A 21,830-nucleotide genomic window follows, 5' to 3' on the forward strand; every position below is an offset into this window, starting at 1 on the left:
TTCTGCAGTACCTTGTTGACTATCTTGAATGGTGGGAATGCATATAAGTCCAGATGAGACCAATCCAGTAGAAACGCGTCTATGTGGATTGCTTCTGGATCTAGGACTGGTGAGCAATAGATTGGTAACCTTTTGGTCAACGAGGTGGCAAAGAGGTCTATGGTGGGTTGACCCCAAGTAGCCCAAAGACTCTTGCCCACATCCTTGTGGAGGGTCCATTCCGTGGGTATCACCTGACCCCTCCGACTGAGACAGTCTGCCAAGACGTTCAAGTCCCCCTGGATGAATCTCGTCAACAGGGAGATGCCTCGATTTCTTGACCATATGAGAAGGTCCCTTGCGATCTCGTACAGCGTGAGGGAGTGTGTGCCTCCTTGCTTGGAGATGTACGCCAAAGCTGTGGTGTTGTCTGAGTTGACTTCTACCACTTAGTTTCGAAGAAAGCTTTCGAATTTCATCAAGGCCAAGTGGACTGCTAATAGCTCCTTGCCGTTGATGTGCATGCTCTTCTGACTTGAGGTCCACAGACCCGAGCATTCCCGACCGTCCAGGGTCGCACCCCAACCCAAATCCGACGCGTCTGAGAACAACACGTGGTTTGGGTTCTTGACTGCTAGGGATAGTCCCTCTCTCAGACTGATATTGCTGTCCCACCATTTCAGGCATGCCTTTACTGATTCGGAGACTGGGAATGATACCGTCTCTAACGTCTTGTCCTTGTTCCAGTGAGAGGCTAGATGGAACTGGAGAGGCCGAAGGTGTAGTCTCCCAAGCGAGACAAACTGCTCCAGGGATGAGAGAGTCCCTACGAGACTGTTCCAACTCCTGACTGAACAAACGTTCTCTTTTCAGCATTAGTTGGACTTTGAGCAGGGCTTGTTCTATTCGGGTGGCAGACGGAAAAGCCCGAAAAAACTGGACTGCGAATCTCCATCCCCAAATATAGAATAATCTGGGATAGGATCAGTTGGGACTTTTCTAGGTTGACCAAAAGTCCCAACTCCCTGGCCAGACTCAACGTCCAATGTAGATCCTGCAGAGAGCAAAGACTGGACGATGCTCTGAGAAGCCAGTCGTCCAAGTACAGGGAGGCTCGGATTCCCGATAGATGGAGGAATTTTGCCACATTCCTCATGAGCCTCGTAAACACGAGAGGAGCAGGACTGAGGCCAAAGCACAGGGCTCGAAACTGGTACCCCACATTCCTGTAAACAAACCTCAGAAACGGTTGGGAATCCGGGTGTAAAGGAATGTGGAAGTATGCATCCTGAAGGTCGAGAGAGACCATCCAGTCGCCTTCCATTAATGCTGTCAAGACAGCCTGGTAGACTTCATCGTGAAGTTTGTCTTGACAATGAACACATTGAGCGCACTTGCCTCTTACGTACTCCTGCAGTGAACGTGGCTGCCAGATCATTGGAACCATCCCTGATAGACTTGTTTCTGCAGAGAACGTGGCTGTCAGATTATTGGAGCCATCCCTGATAGCCTTGTTTATGCATGACATAATTGTACAGCAAAACTTCAAACGCTCGAAAAAAAAAAAAAACTCCTAACAGGAGATGGTCTAGCTCTGAAGCCGACCATAAAATCTTGGAGCGTCTCATGGCCAGGCGCCAGGGAGAGTCTATGAGGTTTGAGAAGTCTATCTGGGCAGAGGCAGGAACTCCCAAGCCGAGAACTTCTCCCGTGTCATACCAGACTCTCGCTCTATAAGCCAGCTTAAAAGTAGGAAAAGCAAAGGCTGACTCCCCCAAACTCCTCCTGGTGAAAAACCAGTCGCCTAGCAAACGTAAAGCTCTCTTAGAAGAGCGAGAGAGCACTAGCTTAGAAAACAACGGCTTCGAAGTAGCTAGGCCTAGTGTAAACTCTGACGTTTAGGCGAACGAGGAGCAGCAGTTACAAAAAGATCCGGACAAAGATCCTTAAAAATCAGCATGATTTATTTAAAGTCCATAGAGGGCTGAGCAGCTTTAGGCTCCTCTCCGTCTGACAGAGTCCTCAAGGGAATATCAGTAGGAGGGGGATCAGCAACTTCCTCATCTGAAGGAACCTTGTCCGACAATTGCCGAGTCTCAAGCAAGGGAGAGACCTGCCGTGGTGGCAATGCTTGACAAGCAGAGTCCACACGCAAAGGAGCAACAGTAGCAGTCAAGGACGCTATGTCATGTAACTGCTTAAAGGACTGACCAGCAACAACAACAGGTGCGGGAGGACGCTCGACGTCAACTCGAGACTGCCTTGACTGCCTAGACTGAGCAGTCAAAACAACTCTTGACTGCGGTGCTTGACGCTCAACGTCAAAACAAGTCAACTATGCTGGTTGGCGAAAGTCCTGAACGTCAACAAGAGCAAGCGGCAGCGGCTGAACGTCCACAAGCGGCTGAGAGTCAACACGGGACTGCATCGAGTGAGGCTCTACAAAACATGATTGACGTGACTTTGTAACGTCAATGTCAACAGGACGAGCAAAGGCTCGTTTGGGCGGCTGACGGCCAGGATCTCGATCAGCTAAGCGGCGAGGATCATCGTGAACCTGCTCAGCAGAATAGTCCTCCATAAGAGAGGCAAGCTTATTCTGCATGTCTTGCAGTACAACCCATTTAGGATCAACGGGAATGGGTGCGGTAAGAGACGAGGGTAACGTCTGTGACTGCAAAACCTTGCCTACAATAAGACTCTCGGAGCCTGTGTTACGCTTTTGTTTAGGCGGCGAGCAGTCTTCCGATGACTGCATAGGGTCAGAGCTGTCCCAATGGCTACAACCAGGACGCTGGACCTGTCCTGAAGGGACTGACTTTCGCTTTAAGGGCCTCGAAACCTTGCTCCACGGTTTCTTACGCCAAAAGCCTTCGGATGACGAGGAGAAAATCGTCTCGCTCGTCTTATGGTAGGGGCGGTCTTGATGAGACACACCTGAAACCATAGAGGGAACGTCTGTTCGCTGATCAAGGCCTCTCGAACCCATAAGTCGTACGACATTACTTCTTCCTGGGGCTTGGGAGCTTGCAAGAGGTCCCGGACTAGGCGAACGACAGGCACGAACAGACGAACCCTCGGTCGCAACACTGATAACACTTTGCGCAATTATCACTTTATCACTACGATTTTCTGTTTTACACTTACTTCACTGAAATCGAATTTTTCAACAATTCACATTGGGCATGAATAAAACTGATTTCTACCTGAAGCACGCAATTCTACCCTACATCAAAAGGTTATAATTGCGAAATAAGTCGTATAATGTAAGCACATTAATACAAGCAAAAAACAGTAAACATATATTAAGATAAAAAGATCAGTGACTGGGGAGGAGACTAAACACTAGTTCATTCAAAACTACGTTTTCAATCTCTCACCGTACAGTGCCTTGGGACGAGAATAAAAACTAAAAACGTTTTATCCTTTCTCCCCGTACAGAGACTTGGGACGAGAGTAAAAAACTGACTCGAGAACGTTACTCGCTTGGGACGAGAATAAAGATCGGAACGTTCTCTCTTCCTCTCTCTCTCTCTCTCTCTCTCTCTTGATTTCACACCGTAGAGAAAAGCCCACACACCTTTCGTCAATAAACAGGTTATTTGACCAAAGGAAAAAACTGAAAGGACTAAGAAATTGAAAATTAACAAGTTCCTTTAAATTAGTATTTAAAACATTTAAGTTTGAAAGAAGAATGAACAAAACGTCAGAATCGATTTACTCTTTCTGCAAAGTGAAACCGTGATTCTCTCTCTCTCTATCGTAACGATAGAGCGCAAACTGCGTAGCATAAATAAACCAAACGTTAGTTCATCTTTGAAACAGTACGAAGACTATTCAAAGAAAATCTTTCATAAAATATCTACTAAAAAATATTCATTTAATAAGTTTTAAATCATTTGCTCTGTAAAAGTTATTTACGATTGAAAGGGCTCAACGTTGTTTAACTTCGGTTTCCAAGTTAGGACCGCCTACTCTCGGATTAGGGGAGGAATAGGTAAGGTCGCATATAAACAAATCATTAAAATTTATCTTGATGTTTATTATAAATGGAAAGCTAATCGAAGAGGCCTAAAAAGGCGGTTGAGATATAAAATATATAGAGGAAAATCTATAATTAACAACAACAATTTATAACGTGATAAGATAATTGCTAAAAGCCTAAAACACACTTCCATACTAAGGGAAGGGTCAGCCATTTTTAAAAGTCAAAGAAAGTCCAAAAAACAATCCAAAGTCATCAACAATTAAACCTATCCAAAAAAAGTTCAAGATTTAAGTTGAAGATAAAACACCTGCACTGCAAAAGCTCAAACCAAAAGGAAGTACTTCACCAAGACTGTTGAAAAACTCCAGGTTAACAGCGAGTAATGGTACATCTTGTCGATCAGACCGACAGAGAAGAATTGGGTCTGTTTACATGCATATGCGGTATCTGGCCGATAGTTGGCGCTAGTGGGCACACCCGCAACCTTCATAGCGATCGCTCGCGAGTTTTTGTGTTTTTCTGTCGAGCCGCCGGAGGCTCAGCTATTATATATTCACCGGCTAAGTTAAATATTTAAAATGATAGATTAGTGACCATGAACCCAGCCACTGAGGGGGGCAAGGCAGCCTCAACTTGGTGCCGGTCCCAAGCCCGGGTAAATGGGGAGGGTTGGCAGGAGAAAAGGCATCCGGCCATGAAAAATTAGTCAAAACCAATATGACCAGTGGAAATTGTGAGATTAGAATTAATGCTAGGGTATACTGTATATAAGATGAAGTGTGGGACAGAGGTAGATAGAGAACGCTGGCCAGAAACATCAACCCCACATAATGTGGGAAAAGATGCAGACAAAGAAGAAGAAGATTAGTGACCATGAGTGGGAGGTAAATCAGTTGTTGTTTGCAGATGATATAGTACTGATTGCAGACTCGAAGGAAAAGCTAGGTCGATTAGTGACAGTTTGGAAGGTTGTGTGAGAGAAGGAAATTGAGAGTTAATGTGGGTAAGAGTAAGATTATGATTAAGGGAGGGTGGTGGTAGGTTGAATGTATGTTGAATGGTGAGGTACTTGAGGAAGTAGCTCATTTTAAGTACTTGTGGTCTGTTGTTGCTGCAAATGGTTGAGTAGAAGCAGATGTACGTCAGAGAGTGAATGATGGATTTAAAGTGTTAGGAGCAGTGAAGGGAGTGGTAAAGAATAGATGGTTAGGAATAAATGCAGAGAGAGTTCTGTATGAGAAAGGGATTGTACCAACTGTGACGTATGGATCGGAGTTGTGGGGAATGAAAGCGACGGAAAGGCAGAAATTGAATGTGTTCGAGACGAAGTGTCAGAGGAGTATGGCTGGTGTATCTTGATTATATAGGGTTAGGGACGAAGTAGTGAGGGTGAGAACAGGTGTAAGAAATGATTTAGCAGCTAGAGTGGATATGAATGTGTTGAGGTGGCTTGGCCATGTTGAAAGAATGGAAAATTCCCATTTGCTGAAGAAGGTGATCAATGCAAGTGATGATGGAAAAAGTACAAGAGGAGGGCCTAGGTTTGAGTGGATGGATGGAGTGCAGAAAGCTCTAGGTGATAGGAAGATAGATGTGAGAGGCAAAAGTGTGTGCTAGAAATAGGAATGAATGGGCGAGCAATTTTGATGAAGTTCCAATAGGTCCTGTTGCTTCCTCCGGTTGCCTTGGTAACTACTGAGGTAGCAGCAGTATGGGATTCAGCATATGAAGCTTCATTTGTGGTGGACAATAGAGGGAGGGTGGGCTCTGGTACCCTAGCGTTACCAACCAAAATTGGCTGAATCCCTTGTCAGGCTAGGAGGAGCTATGAGAAGAAAAGTCCCCTTTTGTTTTTGTTTTTTATGATGGCTACCTCCCAAAACTGGGGGAAGTGCCTTGGTAGATGCATATTAAAGATAGATCTGGATGAAACCATTCAAAAGAGTTGGGGACAGTACCCCTACAACTAGGAATTTTGTATTGAAGTATACAAAATTATCTTGATTATCCATAAAATATACCATTTATTTTTCTCCTTATCATAAATGCTTGAATAATCTATTGCAATCTTAGCGAATATTTTCACCCATATGGCAAGGAAAAAACAGCCTTAGCTCTCAAATCTTCCACCAGTGGATCAGCATTCAGGGCAAAATTGATCCACTTCAAACAAATGGGACACTTTCTAGGGTCCCAATGTCTGCCCCGATCAGCAAAATAATCACTATTGTTATTATTATTACTAGCTAAGCTACAACTCTAGTTGGAAAAGCAGGACGCTATAAGCCCAAGGGCTCCAACATGAAAAAATAGCCAAGTGAGTTAGGGAAATAAGGAAATAAACTACAGTAGTCTATATGAGAAGTAATGAACAATTAAAACAAAATATTTTAAGAACAGTAATAACCTTTAAACATGGTCCACAGCCTACACAAGCTGTGTACTTGTGATACTAGCAATGTGACTGTCTACGAAAGAACTCTTCTGAGTCATAGGAATTTTCAAGGGTTACCAAGACATTACCCAATACCCGCCTCGTTAGGGTATGGGGAAGCAACAAGTATTGAAACAATACCAGGTTACACAAGGGGAAATGGTTTACCTGCAGGTAAATGAGTTCAGCTTTGCAGAGGACCCTGGGTGCTGCTTCCCCAAGAGAGGGGAAGTTGAAGAAAAGAAAGAGCCAGTGATTCTTGAACATTCATCCCAGACTAATGCCAGATAACCTTTGCCCTCAACCCTCTGCTACTTGTCCATCAAGAAGCTTCAGGTGTAGAACCACTTGTGCAGCCACCACAGTACAAATGGAAAAAGTTTCCATATTCCTGTGGGTTACTTCTTGCAGGTAGTGGGTGGTGAAGGTCGTCTGATGCTTCCACAACCACCCTTGAATAACAAGGACGCTGCAATGCCCCTGACGTCGTGAATTCTGGGTTGACGTATAAGAGGAGGATCGGGATTCAGGGCCAGGTCAATGACATTGTGAATCCAAGCCGAGAGGGTGTTCTTTGTGATCTTTCTCTTGACCTTCCCCGTGCTGACGAAGAGTGCCGACACTCGGGGGCAAGCTACAGATGTCCTTTGGAGGTAAAACAGTACCTAAACTCCTTAATGGGCATAGTAACAGTTGATCTGGGTCATCGGTTACAGAACAGAGACTCTTAATGCGGAAGGAATCGAATCTAGGATCCGCTAACCCCAGATTTTGAGTCTTTGCAATAAACTCAATGACGAAGCTGAGACTTACCTTTCCCCATCCACTTGAATGAGCGATGTCATAAGAGAGACCATGAAATTCACAAACTTCTGGCTGAAGCCAAAGCGAGTAGGATCACTGTCTTTAGAGTGATGCCCTGTGGAGAAGAGAGTCCTTGAAAGACTTCCACCATCGCTCAGCTGCCCTCTCGACCTCTTCTGGCTTAAAGAGCACCGATCTCGGCCTTGGGGACATGCCTGTAGAACCTTTCAACCATAGCATACTGCCTCCTAAGAAATGCGTTCGCCCATAGGTTAACAACCTGGTGGGTGAGGAATTCCAAGTTTCAAGTGCCCAACAAGAGAATGGTTTCCATGGACATCTTTGTAGACTCCTTGGACCAATCTACAGTTCTAACAAGGTGGCCCACTGATCCCAACAACCGATCAAACCACTAAGTAGCCAGCATGGCATACTTCGCCACCTTCTCCATGTTCAGGATCTCAGACGCTGAAAACAAGGCTGAGAGCCCAGAAAGCCTCTCGAATGGGACCCCCGTTGAGAGGTCCTCTACGGAGGAATCAAGAGGCAAAGTCAGAAGGGGTTCCTCCGTGACCTCATAATATCTCCTCTGGTGGATAGAGGGAGGCGGGATGAGTTTGGAGGACAAGACTGCTCGAAGCGAGCCAGAGAAGCCAGTGATCTGTGAGAACGCTTTCTTTCTGACTGCTGTTAATCCCTTCGACCAGGGCAGGGCTGCATTGGCCTTCAGTAGTTGTTGGGTACCATATCTATGGTCCAAGATCGTGTCTTTGCCTTCCCGAGGAGCCGTCTCAGGGTTAGCCAACCTATTGATGGCCCTCATGTAGGCTAGGACTTGCCAGAAGGAGTATTCAGACACCCTCCGCTCGGCATCTGAGCTGGACTTAGGACTAGCGACCCTAAGGAGGTAGCCATCCTTAGAGTCCATGTCTTCATCCACCTCCAAGCTCTCACCTATAGGAGCCTGGGTTGAGTTGTGATTGTCAAATGAGGGAATGTCGCTTGCTGACATTCCTGCAACTAGAAATCTCCTACCTCTCTCTTGAAGGAGAGCTGCTCATGCCTAGGAGTTCTTGGGCACTATCTGTGTGTGATGGCAGGTAGTCCTCCAGCAAAGGTCTGGAAAGTTTCTGCCATCCTGTGGAAGTTTGAACCTCTCTACTGCTAGAGAGTAATGGGGTCCTTTGACTGGCCAGACAGTACTACATTGGATCCTTCTTTCTGGTTACGGTTCATTTTCCCTTTGCCTACACATACACCGAATAGTCTGGCCTATTCTTTACAGATTCTCCTCTCTCCTCATACACCTGACAACACTGTGATTACCAAACAATTCTTCTTCACCCAAGGGGTCAACTACTGCACTGTAATTGTTCAGTGGCCACTTTCCTCTTGGTTAGAGTAGAAGAGACTCTTTAGCTATGGTAAGCAGCTCTTCTAGGACAAGGACACTTCAAAATCAAACCATTGTTCTCTAGTCGTGAGTAGTGCCATAGCCTCTCTACGATGGTCTTCCACTGTCTTGGGTTAGAGTTCTCTTGCTTGAGGGATTTGTACATTTGGGCACACTATTCTATATTATTTCTCTTCCTCTTGTTTTGTTAAAGTTTTTATAATTTATTTAGGAAATATTTATTTTAATGTTGTTTCTGTAATTAATATATTTTATTTTTCTTGTTTCCTTTCCTCAATGGGCTATTTTTCCTGTTGGAGCCCCATAGCATATAGCATCCTGCTTTTCCAACCATAGGAGGTTCCTTGTCTTTCGGTGGTGGCCTGGAGATGGGTTGAAGCTCCAGTGGTACGACTTCTATAGGAAGTTCCACCAAAACATCTTTGGAAGGCGGCCCTGCAACAACCAGCTACGGCCAAACCTGCAACAAATCAGAAAGTGAGGAAGACTCACCCAAGGGAGGGGCCAAAGTTGCTTCTCTAGAGGAAGCAGCAGCAGCTTGCCCTGGAGTTAGCTGGTCTACGCTGTTACTCAACCGCCCCTCGAAAGAGATCAAGTGAACAGGAGCTTCGGGAAGAGACCGGGGGTCAAGGAAGATGTCAGAGGTTTCTTTGCTCTTGAGTTTGAGGAAGACCCTGAAGGCCAAGAATCCATCCTGGAATACTTCTTGCGTCAACACACAAATCTCTCCCACAGGGAGGCTGACCACTCCCTACACCCCTCACAGGTGTTACCCTGGTCACAGGGGCGTCCCCTGCAAGTCGGTTACAAAAAAGGGGGGTCGGTCTCGACGGAGGACATTAAGGTACCGTAAAAGCGGCCTTTAGGCCCTGGACAAGTACGCATGAGGTTGCAGAAGTAGGAGCACACACACCTGAAAAAAAAGGATCTGAAAGATCAATGGTCAGAGTCTTTGGAGGAAGCAGAGAGCTAAAAGAAAAAGTGGCTTGGATTCACTAGTGTGAGTGAGAAGGGTAGCTGGCCACCATCACTAAGCCTCGCTAACTAGCAGTTTGGGTAATTGCCACCTTGCTAAAAGTCTTAAAGGCTAGTCTTCCAGCTTCATCAAAAGATAATCCCCTAATAAATAGCATAAGGTCTGTAGTAAGTGTCGAAACAAACAAAACTTTTGACAGAACAAGGTTGATACTCAAATACAAACTATTATCTTAACAAATATCAGAAAAGGATCCTTTATATACAAGAGCAATGTAGACTATGTATACTACATCAATAAAAACCAAACAAAATATAAATGAACTCACCCACATACAATTTAATCGACTTGAAAAGTGCTTATCCATTCAAAGTATTTGGTATCTTACCTGTGGAAGCATTCAGGTTTATCGTGGTAGGGTGCATACAACTGGCACAGAAAGGCCAGAGGATTGCCACATTTCTTGCATGACAAATCTTCAGTTCTTGGAAGATGCTTGAGAGCCAACCAAGCTGGATATCCACCAACCTGAAATGAAATTACTGAATGAATTTACATAAAGTAAACAACTGAGCTTTTAATAAATAGAATTTCTTGAGTGTCCGTGATAAATTATGCAATCAATTTCATCTGTATCAACTCAACTTTCATGTTTTTCTGTGGATCTTTTAATTCTTTATTTTTACAAGAGGGCACTGTACTTTCTACAATACTTATCTGCAAGGTTTACTGACTTTTGGCTTGATTCCTAAAATGCATACTTTATAAATTATAATGAAACAATAATCACATTCCTTTACAAATCTAGTTTCCTTGTTAATTCAAATTAATAACGAGGACAAGCAAGTTATAAAATGTATATACAGTATACATAATAAAGCTTACATTACACCCCACCAAAAGTTGAATAATACAATGATCGTGTAGAGACCAAGACTGCACCAAACCAGATAAACAAATCTGAAAGGGTACTCCAAATAGAATATCTTCAACCCTATATGAAACTACATATAACTGCAAAATGGTTAGAATAGCTTGTCTCCTGAAAAAAAGAAAAATTTGAGAGAGAGAGAGAGAGAGAGAGAGAGAGAGAGAGAGAGAGAGAGAGAGAGAGAGAGAGAGAGAGAGAGAGAGAGAGAGAGAGAGAGAGAGAATGACAAATTCGAAGATAATCTGTATTTTTCCTAACCATACAAACCTTAGCTATTTACATAGGGTTTCCTTTCGGCGTAGCTGAAATAACGAGCCATTAAAGTTTTAACGAGGGTTTAACTATCCCCGCGCTAGTTAGCGGGGGGGGGGGGGGGGGGGGGGGGGTAGGGGAGTGGTAGCTAGCTACCCCTCCCCCCTCCACACACCGGTGAGCTGCCTCACTTCACTTAGAGGTAGGACTTGTCTCGGGGGACAGGGCTGGCGAGCAAATATGTGTAAATAGCTAAGGTTTGTATGGTTAGGAAAAATACAAATTATCTTTGAATTTGTCATTTGTTCCGTAACCGAAATACAAACCTCGCTATTTACATAGGGTAACTTACCCTTAGGCAGGGTGGAAAGTCCCCAGCCTTACTGGCTTTGGCTTACCCGGGGACTCAGAATCTGAGTGCGCAGCATTTCGAGAAAGAGTCCCTGCACCTCACAAGTTTGTTGCTATGCAAGAAACGAGAGGCCTACATAAATGTGTGTGGAGAGATGAAGTGTGACTCGTCCTAGGAAGTTGACCTGAAGTCCTTTATATGGAATTCCAGGCTAGGACGTCCCCATACCACCTCGTCAGGGTATGGGGGACATGACAGTATTGTACTTAATACTAGGAACACAAGGAAGCATGCTTTACGGTCAGATATGCAGAGACCCAGGATGCTGCATTCCCCAAGAGAGGGGAGGATGAAGAAAGAAGTAAGGGCCAGATATACTTTTTCATTCACGCAGACTAAAACCGGGTAACAGTGCCCTCAACCTTCTGCTATCTGTCCATTAAGGAGCCTGAGGTTAGACCAGCTGTTGTGCAGCCACCACAGGGCCAATAGAAAAGGTATCGAGGCTCCTGTGGGTCACGTCCTGCAGGTAGTGGGCTGTGAAGGTCGTCTGACGCTTCCAGACTTCAGCTTGTAGAACCTGCATCACAGAGAAGTTTCTCTTGAAGGCCAGGGATGTGGCGATGCCCCTGACATGTGCCCTAGGGCGACGTGACGGAGGAGGGTCTGGATTCAAGGCGTGATGGATGGGGCGTCGAATCCAGGCTGAGATGGTGTTCTTGGTGACTCTCCTCTTCGTCCTACCAGTGCTCACAAACAGGGCTTGCACGCGGGGACGGGCTGCAGCTGTTCTCTTCAGATAACGTCTCAGACTTCTCACTGGGCAGAGTAGCAGATGATCTGGGTCATCTGTTACAGAGCGGAAACTCACAACCCTGAAGGAGTCGAACCGTGGGTCCGGAACTCCAGGGTTGTGAGTCTTGGCAACAAACTCAGGGACAAACTTGAACGTTACCTCCCCACATCCCCTTGAATGGGCGATGTCGTATGAGGGACCATGAAGTTCACTGACTCGCTTGGCCGAAGCCAGAGCGAGCAGGAATACCGTCTTCCAAGTCAGGTGTTGGTCAGATGCCTGGCGTAATGGAGTTCTCTTCAGAGCCCTGAGGACCCAAAATACGTTCCAAGGAGGCGGTCTCACTTCCGACTGAGGGCAGGTAAGCTCATAGCTACGTATGAGTAAGGAAAGTTCCAGCGAGGAGGAAATGTCTATTCCTTTCAGCCTGAAGGCAAGGCTTAAGGCTGAGTGATAGCCTTTCACCGCCGAGACCGAAAGGCGCATTTCCTCCCGCACATAAACGAGGAACTCCGCTATTGCTGGAATAGAAACATCGAGGGGAGAGATACCCCTCCCACGACACCAACCACAGAAGACTCCACTTCGCCAGGTAGACACCTGTGGATGACTTTCGCAGGTGTCAAGACAGCCTTTCCGCTACTTGTTGCGAAAAGCCTCTCTGGATAGTCTCCAGGCGTGAAGCCGAAGCGATGCTACGGCTTTGTGGAAGATGTTCCAGTGTGGTTGTCTGAGTAGCTCGTGTCATGGGGGAAGCTCTCTCGGGGGTTGCGTCAGGAGCTGCAGAAGGTCTGGGAACCACTCTGCATGATGCCATAGCGGAGCTATTAAGGTCATCGACAGGTTGACCGATAGTCTGGTCTTGTCGAGCACCCTTCTCATCAGACAGAACGGTGGGAAGGCGTAGACATCAATGTTGTCCCACCGTTGTTGGAAGGCATCTTGCCAGAGTGCCTTGGGGTCCGGGACTGGGGAGCAGTACAGCGGCAGCTTGAAATTCAAGGCTGTCACGAACAAGTCCACTGCCGGGGAACCCCACAAAGTCAAGACTTTGTTGGCTACTTGAGGATCCAAAGACCACTCGGTACTTACTATCTGCGAAACTCTGCTCAGATTGTCTGCGAGCACATTCCTTTTCCCAGGAATGAAGCGAGCTGATAGACGTATCGAGTGGACTTCGGTCCATCTCAGTATCTCTACTGCAAGATGGGATAGCTGTTGTGAAAAGGTACCTCCCTGCTTGTTGATATAAGCCACTACCGTGGTGTCGCTCATCACAACTATAGAGTGGCCCGCCAGGGTCTGTTGGAACTGTTGAAGGGCCAGAGTAACGGCCTTCAGCTCTAGCAGGTTGATGTGGAGGTACTTTTCTGATTCTGACCATAGGCCTGAGGCCCCTGATTCTGACCATAGGCCTGAGGCCCCTGATTCTGACCATAGGCCTGAGGCCCTCTGGTTCAGAACGTGGGCCCCCCACCCTTCTTTTGACGCGTCCGAAAACAGCATCAAATCCGGGGGAAGGACGAGAAGATCCACTCCCTTTCGGAGGTTGTCGTCGGCCAGCCACCACCGCAGGTCCGTCCGTTCCGCATGTCCTATTGAGACCAGGAAGTCCGGGGAATCGTTGCCTTGATGCCACCGGGACTTGAGCCGCCACTGCAGAGATCTCATCCTGAGGCGGCCGTTGGGAACTAGACGGGACAGGGAGGCTAGGTGACCTAACAGACGTAACCACGATTGGGCTGGAAGGTCTTCTCGACTGAGGAAAGGCTTTGCAACCATCCTCAGCCTTGCTATCCTGTTGTCTGATGGAAAGGCTCTGTGGAGATCGGTGTCTAATATCATGCCTAGATATACCAGTCGCTGTGTTGGGAGCAGAGAGGACTTCTCGAGATTTACCATGATCCCTAGATCTTGGCAAATTCCCAGAAGCCTGTCTCGGTGTCGAAGAAGGGTCGACTCCGAGTCTGCCAGGATCAGCCAGTCGTCCAGATAACGAAGGAGACGGATGCCGTTCCTGTGCGCCCATGAAGATATCAGTGTGAACACGCTGGTGAACACCTGAGGTGTTGTGGAGAGACCGAAATACAGTACCTTGAACTGGTAGATCTTGTTGTCTAGGCTGAAACATAGGTATTTCCTGGCAGACAGATGGATTGGGATCTGGAAGTACGCGTCCTTCAGATCCAGTGTGCACATGAAGTCTTGCGGTCTCACTGCAAGTCTGACCGTGTCTGCTGTCTCCATGCTGAACGAAGTTTGCTTGACAAACTTGTTCAGGGCTGAGAGGTCGATGACGGGTCTCCAGCCTCCAGACGCCTTCTTTACAAGAGAGTCGACTGAAGAAGCCTGGGGAGCCGTCCACGACCTCCTGGAGAGCATTCTTCTTGAGTATGGTCTTGACTTCTGCCCGAAGGGCTAGCCCCTTTGCCAATCCCGTGGCATAGGAGCTCAACGACACTGGATTCGCTGTCAGGGGAGGTAGAGATGAAATGAACGGGACGCGATATCCTTGTCCGACCACAGAGGTCGTCCAAGAATCGGCCCCGAGTTGCTGCCACCTGAGCACGCAACTTTGAAGGCATCCCCCCACGGGTGGACACGCAGGGGGATTGCCAATCATAGCGCTTGCGGCCTCGGTCGCTCCTTCTAGGATTTTTGCCTCCCCTGGAGGACTTTGTGCCCTACTTGTCTTTGACAGGAAAGGGCTGCGGTTTAGACACCTTGGTCTTGGCTGCCGGAGCCTGCTTCGGTGTCCTGCGAGGCTGCTGCTGTTGTTGTTGAGGAACTGGAGGCTTGTAGGGCCGGGATGTAAGGGCCTTCTGGAAGAGCGAATCTTGACTCGTTTTCCTCCACCTCTCAGCTGTCCATTCTACGTCCTTGGGCTCGAACAGGCTTCCTCCAATGATGGAGGAGTGTCTGAGCTTGCTGACATCCATCGCGGGGACCTTCGGGTGGAAACTCTCGGTCACCGTGTCAGGGCGCTTGAGGATCGAGTCAGCCCTAAGGTTAGTGACCTGGTGAGCTAAAAACTCGATGGAGCGCGTTCCTGAGAGGAGGAAGGTCTCCAGGGCCTTCCTATTGCTCTCCTTGGACAAGTCCTCAGAGCGCAATAGGATGCCCAGAGATCCTAGCCAGACATCCAGCCACGAAGTGGCCTGCATGGCACACTTCGCGACCTTCTCCTGGCTCAGGACCTCCGACGCTGTGAATGTCACCTGCCGGGCATTTAGTTTCTCCACAGAGAGACCCCTGGTGAGCGAGCTCTTCCACGGAGTGGTGCAGGGGAAGAGTTAAACAAGGCTCCTCCATGATCTCGAAGTACCTCCTCTGCTGTACGCGAGGAGATCGGAGGAGCTTGTTCCCGGCAGGAGAACGGCTGGAGGAGGCAAGCTCGGAAAGCTGGCCCTCGACCTTGTCCCTGGCACTCTTCATCCCTTGGGACCAGGGCAGGGCTGCACTGGTCTTGGGGGTCTTCTGAGTGCCATAAACTTGGTCCAGGACCGTATCCTTGCCTTCGCGAGGGGCGGTCTCGGGATCCTTGAAACTATTGAGTTGCCTCATTAGTCCAAGGACCTGCCAGAAGGCGTGCTCCGATTCTCGCTGCTCTCCTCCTTGTGGACTGGCAGCTAAGTCTCCTGTCCCCATTGGCTCTTCATGGGGAGAAATGCGGGCGTTCTCTCGGGGGAAGGGCTGGCTCTGGACGAACCCTTGACGATGATTTGGGTAACGTCTTGGAGTCCTTGGGCTCCCTCCTGGGAGGGATACAGGACTCCAGCAAAGTGGTCTGGAAGGTACTTCCTACGCGAGACGTTTCTCTTCCTTGAGGTGGGGTTCCTCCCATTGGTGCTGTGGGAGTGTGTCTCACCTCGCTGGATTCTCCCGAGGACGGGACAGGTTCATCCACAGGAGGAGAAAGCGTCTGCGAGGGGGATGAGGCCTTCCCGACGGACCTCTTGGGAGCCAGCTTAACCCGGGGAGAAGTCACCGAGAAGTCCACTCCTCTCCTTCTCTTCAGTGGGGGCAAGGGAGCCTTTGGTTTCAGTCCCAGATCAGCGAGAGCTGGCTTCATAGCCTGCACCACCGCTTTCATCAGGGAACCGAACCAAGGCTGACGGCTGACTGACGCAGTGTCAGTGATCCCCGCTGGAGGGAAGGGGATCGGTTGATCCTTCGGAGTGGATACTACAGGTCCTGTCTGGAAAGAAGAAAGGGAAGAAGAAAGTTGTCCGGACCTCTCTGAAGACTCTTCTTGTTCCTGGATGCGTGCTCGGCACTTCCGTGATGGCGATCGCGAGGATGACTTAGAAGTATGCGGGCCTGGTGCCTCGCAAGGTTGGGCGCGCTGCGAAACCCAGCGGGAATCGCGCTGGTGCTCGCGCGATGGGCGGATCGGTGGTTCGAGCTGGCGATCGCGCGATGGAAGGATCGCTGGTTCGCGCTGGTGCTCGCGCGATGGCAGAACCGTGGGGTCGCGCGCGGGCGCTGGATCGCGAGCCGGCGACCGTTGGCACGCAGGCGCGTGTAAATGAGGGAGCAGGCGCGTGAGGGCGCGCAGGCGAGGGTGTGCGTGAAAGCGCAGGCGAGCGGGAGAGCCTGGGTGATCGCTGGCGATCAGGAGAGTGATGGAGCGTAGGCGAACGATGTGGCCTAGGCGAGTGACGGAGTGCTGGCGGACGACGGCGCGTTGGAGATCGATGATGCATGGAACGCGTGGGCGACCGACCGCGTACAGGAGAGTTGGCGCGTGGACGGGTCGGAGCCCTGTGGCGATCATAAGCGTGGGCGCGGTGGCGCGTTGATGAACGCTCGTGCACAGGTGAAGAATCGCGCGGGGGCGCAGGAGAATGCTGGCGCGTAGGATGGCACATCGGGGCTGAAGGTCTCGATGGTGAAGTCTCGTGGGCGGGCTCAGGATCTGGTTCGTGGGCGCGCGGGCACATATGCACTCTAGTGCGTGCTGGAGACTGGAATGCAGGCGGTGGTCGGCGCGTAGGGGAATGCTGACGAGGCAGAGGAACAATGTCCTTGCCAGCGCCCAGATCCGAAGATCGTGGGCGAGCGTTGGCACGCTGGGCGCGTATCAGGAACTGGGCGTGTTGCAGTGTGCTGATGCGCGGGATGTGGGCGGCGCTCAGGAGACTGTTGACGCGCAGCAGGGGCTGAAGTGCGCGAGCGTGCAGGCGATCGCTGAGCAGGTGAAAGCTGGCGATCAGGAGAGCGCTGGCGAACAGGGGCGCGTCGGCGATCAGGAGAGCGCTGACGATCAGGAGAGCGCTGACGATCAGAAGGGTGCAAGAGCGCTGGCAAGAAGAGTCTGACGACTCATCTGCCGTAGAGAGCTGACGAGCAGGGGAGCGCTGGCGAACAGGAGAGCGCTGGCAAGGAGAGTCAGGAGACTCTATGGCAGGAGAGCGCTGGCGAGCAGGAGGGCGCTGACGAGCAGGAGAGCACTGGCGAGCAGGAGGGCGTTGGCGAGCAGGAGGGCGTTGGCGATCAGGTGAGTGGCGGCGCTTGCGCACTTCAGATGGGCACACAGGTGTAAACTGGCGCGGAAGGGCCTCACCCACATTGTGGGAGAAGTCCTTCTGCCCCGAAGGGACCGGTGCTTGGGTAGGCAAGGGAGATCTGGCAGGCACAGGAGATCGCGAACGATCAGCAGAGAGGTCCAGAGGTGCTCCTGTTACGGTCTGCTCCCGACGAGAAGAATCCTCCGCAGGGGACGACGAGGATGACCCAAAGAGGAGGAGCCTCTTGACTCCCTTGTAAGGAGAAGGAAGGCCTCGGCGACGAAGAGGAGGGCGAGCCTTATGGCGAAGGCGACCACGTGGCAGGGTATCAGCATCGTCGGTCCTCCGAAGAGGAGCCTCTGTTAGTGCACTCCCCTGAGGGAAAGCAACACCGCAGGAGAGACCGTTGGACCCAGCTTCCCCCTCGAAAGATGTTCGGAGGGGGACCCTGGGTCTTCAGCAGCAACAGCAACAGTATCAGCAGGGGTTTGACCCGACCCGTCAGACGCCTCTGTCACAACAAGGTCATCAATAGCCAAAGGATCTACCTCTGGTATTACCGGCGATTGTTGGACAACTGCCCCTAACTGGATCAGATCAATCAGGGCTTCCTTGGAGGGCGAGCCCTTAAGCCCCAAGGAAGTCCAAAGCTGGAAGAGATCATTATTAGACAATGTTTGATCATAGTCTACAAAGTCAATAAAATCCTCCCCCAGCGGCAAGGGGGAACTGCCTTGCTATGGGAAGTAACGCCCTCTCCCACACACCGAGTTTGGGAACAAGAAGGGCCTATGCTACCATTCGGAGGCCTCTCACAAGAGACCGAACGAGTGGTAGCTTCAGAGGAGGTTCGGGCAACAGAAGAAGAGTCCTTGGAGCCTTCCTTCCCCTGGGGGGAAGAACGGTATCTCTTAGAATTCTTCTTACACCGCCGCGCAAACTTCTCCCACTGGGAGGTAGGCCACTCCCGACATTCCATACATAGATTATCATTACTACACCGTTGACCTCGACACTGCGGGCAAAGAGTGGGTCTGTCTCGATCGCCGACATAAAAGTTCCGCAGGGGCGATCGGGAAGTCCAAGGCATTTCCACATGGTGGAAAGCAAAGGTAGATGCCAACTTCAACAAACACACACTGGAAGAAAAAGCAAACAAATTAAGGCTGTCAATATGCAAGACGCGAAAGAACATCTGTACATCGTCCGAGCCAAAAGTGAAGTGAGGCAGCTCACCGGTGTGTGGAGGGGGAAGGGGTAGCTAGCTACCGCTCTCCTACACCCCCCCCCCCCCGCTAACTAGCGCAGGGGTAGTTAAACCCTCGTTAAAACTTTAATGGCTCGTCATTTCAGCTACGCCGAAAGGAAACCCTATGTAAATAGCGTGGTTTGTATATCGGTTACGGAACAAAGTCATTTTATGTTCTCTAAAATGTTTTATTGTGTGTAGCCAATTCAACAACTAACTCCGAACATTAATATCAAAATGACAGCAATGATAAAACATGGTAATGAGATATGTATATTTGGTTTCAGTTTCACCAGAACATCAACCAGGCAAGCCCAACCCGCCATTGTAGATCCCAAGCACAGGAAAGGCCTCCCCAGTAAACAGCTTAAACTCACGGTCCAGAGCTGAGATCAATCTTCCGCCATGCGAATGCTTGGCAAACACATTACCACTGTACTATTTGGTGTATGTGTAAGCAAAGGAAAAATAAGCCATAACCAAAGAGGAATCCAATGTACTATAGGTGCTCGCGCAAGGGTTGTAACCTCAGCATTCCATGCTTTTATCTTTCTCTGGTATAATTGGAAGGTTTTATCAGAAAAGGTATATAAGAAGGACTCTTTTCACCGGCCGCCACAGGTCGACCCAGAAAAATCTTATAGCATTAATTAAACTGAGATAAAAACAACAAATAAACTAAAAAGCCAAAAAAATAGACAAGGATGAATACATACACTACACCAGCGATAATGGCAAAATAGGTTATGGTAGGTGATAAGTGAGAAAAGGATTGCAAATTTTCAAGGATGACAAAACAGGTTAGAGCGCAATTCATTGTGGGATGATCTTCCTAATCGGGTAGTTAAATCAATAGAACTTCAAAAGTTCAAACTTGCAGTAAATGTTTTTATGTTGAACAGGCTGACAAAAGTCTTTTTATAGTTTATATATGACATATATGTTTTGACGTTGTTACTGTTTTTAGAATGATTTATTGTTAACTTGGTCTTATCATTTATTTATTTCCTTTCCTCCCAAGGCTATTTTCCCTTGTTGGAGCCCTTGGGCTTATAGCATCTTGCTTTTCCAACTAGGGTTGTAGCTTGGCCATTTCAGACTGGTGTCTGGTTACCATTACAATGCAGTACATTAATTTTTTCAATGTTATATAAGGGGAACAGGAGAAATTTAGGAGTCTTTGTATATCGGCGGCCAGTTCCTCCCATGTGCATAAAAAATGGTAATCATCTACCCTAAACATCCCCCCTAACCTAAACTACAAGCTGTGTCCTTACCTACTTACCTAACGGGGGATAACGCCCACTGGCGAAACCCCCTTACACCGTCAGGAGCCTTTGTATATAAGCGGCCAGTTCCTCACTCAGTGATTAAAAACGGACATCAACTAACTTATACTTTCCCCCCTAACCTACCCTACAAGCCGTGTCCTTACCTACTTAGCTAACGCCCCTCTGCGAACCCCTAACACTATCGTATTCTAGGTTAGCCAAAATAATACATACAGGTGGCCGCTATCATACATACACCCCCACTGTCGTATTCTAAGTCAGCCGTTACCAGACATACACCCCGAAATTAAAAATAAAGTTATCTACACAAACAATAATGGTCAGAACTGTATTTATTTACAGGTGCACCATTACCAATATAAAAACATAATGTTCCCTTACTCTAAACCTAACTAAGGTTTCAGTGTGCGCATACTTCCCACGGACGAAAACTCACTTAATACGGCAGAGTAAAGAGGATGGCAGGGGGGGGGGGGGGGGTTGGCACCCCCATTAGTTAAGTAGGTAAGGCCACGGCTTGTAGGTTAGGTTAGGGGGGGAAAGTTTAGGTTAGTTGATGTCCATTTTTAATGAAAGCGTGAGGAACTGGCCGCTGATATACAAAGGCTCAGTGTTCAAGTAAATATATACTAGCCAAAAGTATATAAAACAAAACATGACTAACTAAAATAATGTATGATTTATGTATCTGACGACAAATTAAAATATAATATTAGGTTATGTTAAGGGTAACTATACTATTTCTCATGTAGTTTATTTCCATATTTCCTTTACTCGCTCGGCTATTTTTCCCTGTTGGAGTCCTTGGGTTTATAGTATCCTACTTTTCCAACTAGGGCATCATCATAATAATAATAATAATAATAATAATAATAATAATAACAGAGCCGGGAACACTAGTTTGGTTTGCAGAGTAAAATGTCAAAATATCGTAAAACTAAACCACTTAAGTTTTAAGACTTTACGATTAATATACTTGCAGAAAACTAAATCATATATTTAATAAATATTCTAAAAGGCTTATAATAATTAATTAGTCATAAATGAAGTCTTTATAACATACGAAATAGTTTCCTCACCTTACTCGGGAAAAACTTTGACCTCAATTTCCATAAAGGCGCCTTTTCCACAAAACCAAGTTCAACTGTGCCTTCTGGAGTTGAATCCTCGGACATTTTATATAAATAAACTAATAATCACAAAGTAAATAACAGTTAATTAAAGTTTTTTAGTGATTTGTTCACGTTATGGACGTCGTGCCTCGTGTGTTTATTTTGATTCTGGTCAGGGTTGCCATGTTATTAATTTCGACTGAACTATCGTACATGAGCCTTAAAATTCTCGTATTTTAACCAAAATTATCGTACACATTTTCAATATAATTATTAAGGAGTCTATGATTGACTTATTTCAAAAGATTTTAGTATAATTGTTGAATTAAACACACACACCTACATTGTATATATACATATAAGGTATGTATCGTACATCGTACCGGACCCAAAATAATCGTACATGTACTATAATTATCGTACGAATGGCAGCCCTGTCCTTGGGCAGGGTTGCCAGGTTTTATAAATGAGAAAAGGCCAACTTCTAATCAACAGAAGCTTTTAAAGGCCAACCGATTAATAGAAAAAAGGCCAAATTTATAGTATTTAAGGCCCGCCTTTTTTTCATATTACTAAAGGTCAGCCAAGTTTTCGAAAAAGGCTAAATTTGAGTTATTCTGACTTGAAAAAGGCCAAACTGGCAACCCTGTACTATGGTTATACTATCTGAGCTTCGTACATCGCGAGAAAGTTGTCGTACTCGTAGAGTGCCAATTTTCTAGTTGGATCTAGAAACATCTA

The 21,830-nt window shown here is 47.7% G+C and overlaps 1 protein-coding gene across 1 annotated transcript in view; it reads right to left on the reverse strand.

Annotated features, from left to right (window-relative positions):
* The window catches only part of Zfrp8 (Zinc finger protein RP-8), a 53,426-nt gene extending 32,181 nt beyond the window's left edge, over positions 1-21,245 (reverse strand). The window contains exons 1-2 of the mRNA XM_068352694.1: positions 21,057-21,245; positions 9,984-10,123 (exon numbers count right to left, since the gene is read on the reverse strand). Coding sequence (XP_068208795.1) covers positions 9,984-10,123; positions 21,057-21,152 — 236 coding nt within the window. The 5' untranslated portion in view covers positions 21,153-21,245. The remainder of the gene's footprint in view (positions 1-9,983; positions 10,124-21,056) is intronic.
* Positions 21,246-21,830: the final 585 nt, after the last annotated feature.

The sequence above is a fragment of the Palaemon carinicauda genome, chromosome 29 (genome assembly GCF_036898095.1).
Source record: "Palaemon carinicauda isolate YSFRI2023 chromosome 29, ASM3689809v2, whole genome shotgun sequence".
Classification (NCBI taxonomy): domain Eukaryota; kingdom Metazoa; phylum Arthropoda; class Malacostraca; order Decapoda; family Palaemonidae; genus Palaemon; species Palaemon carinicauda.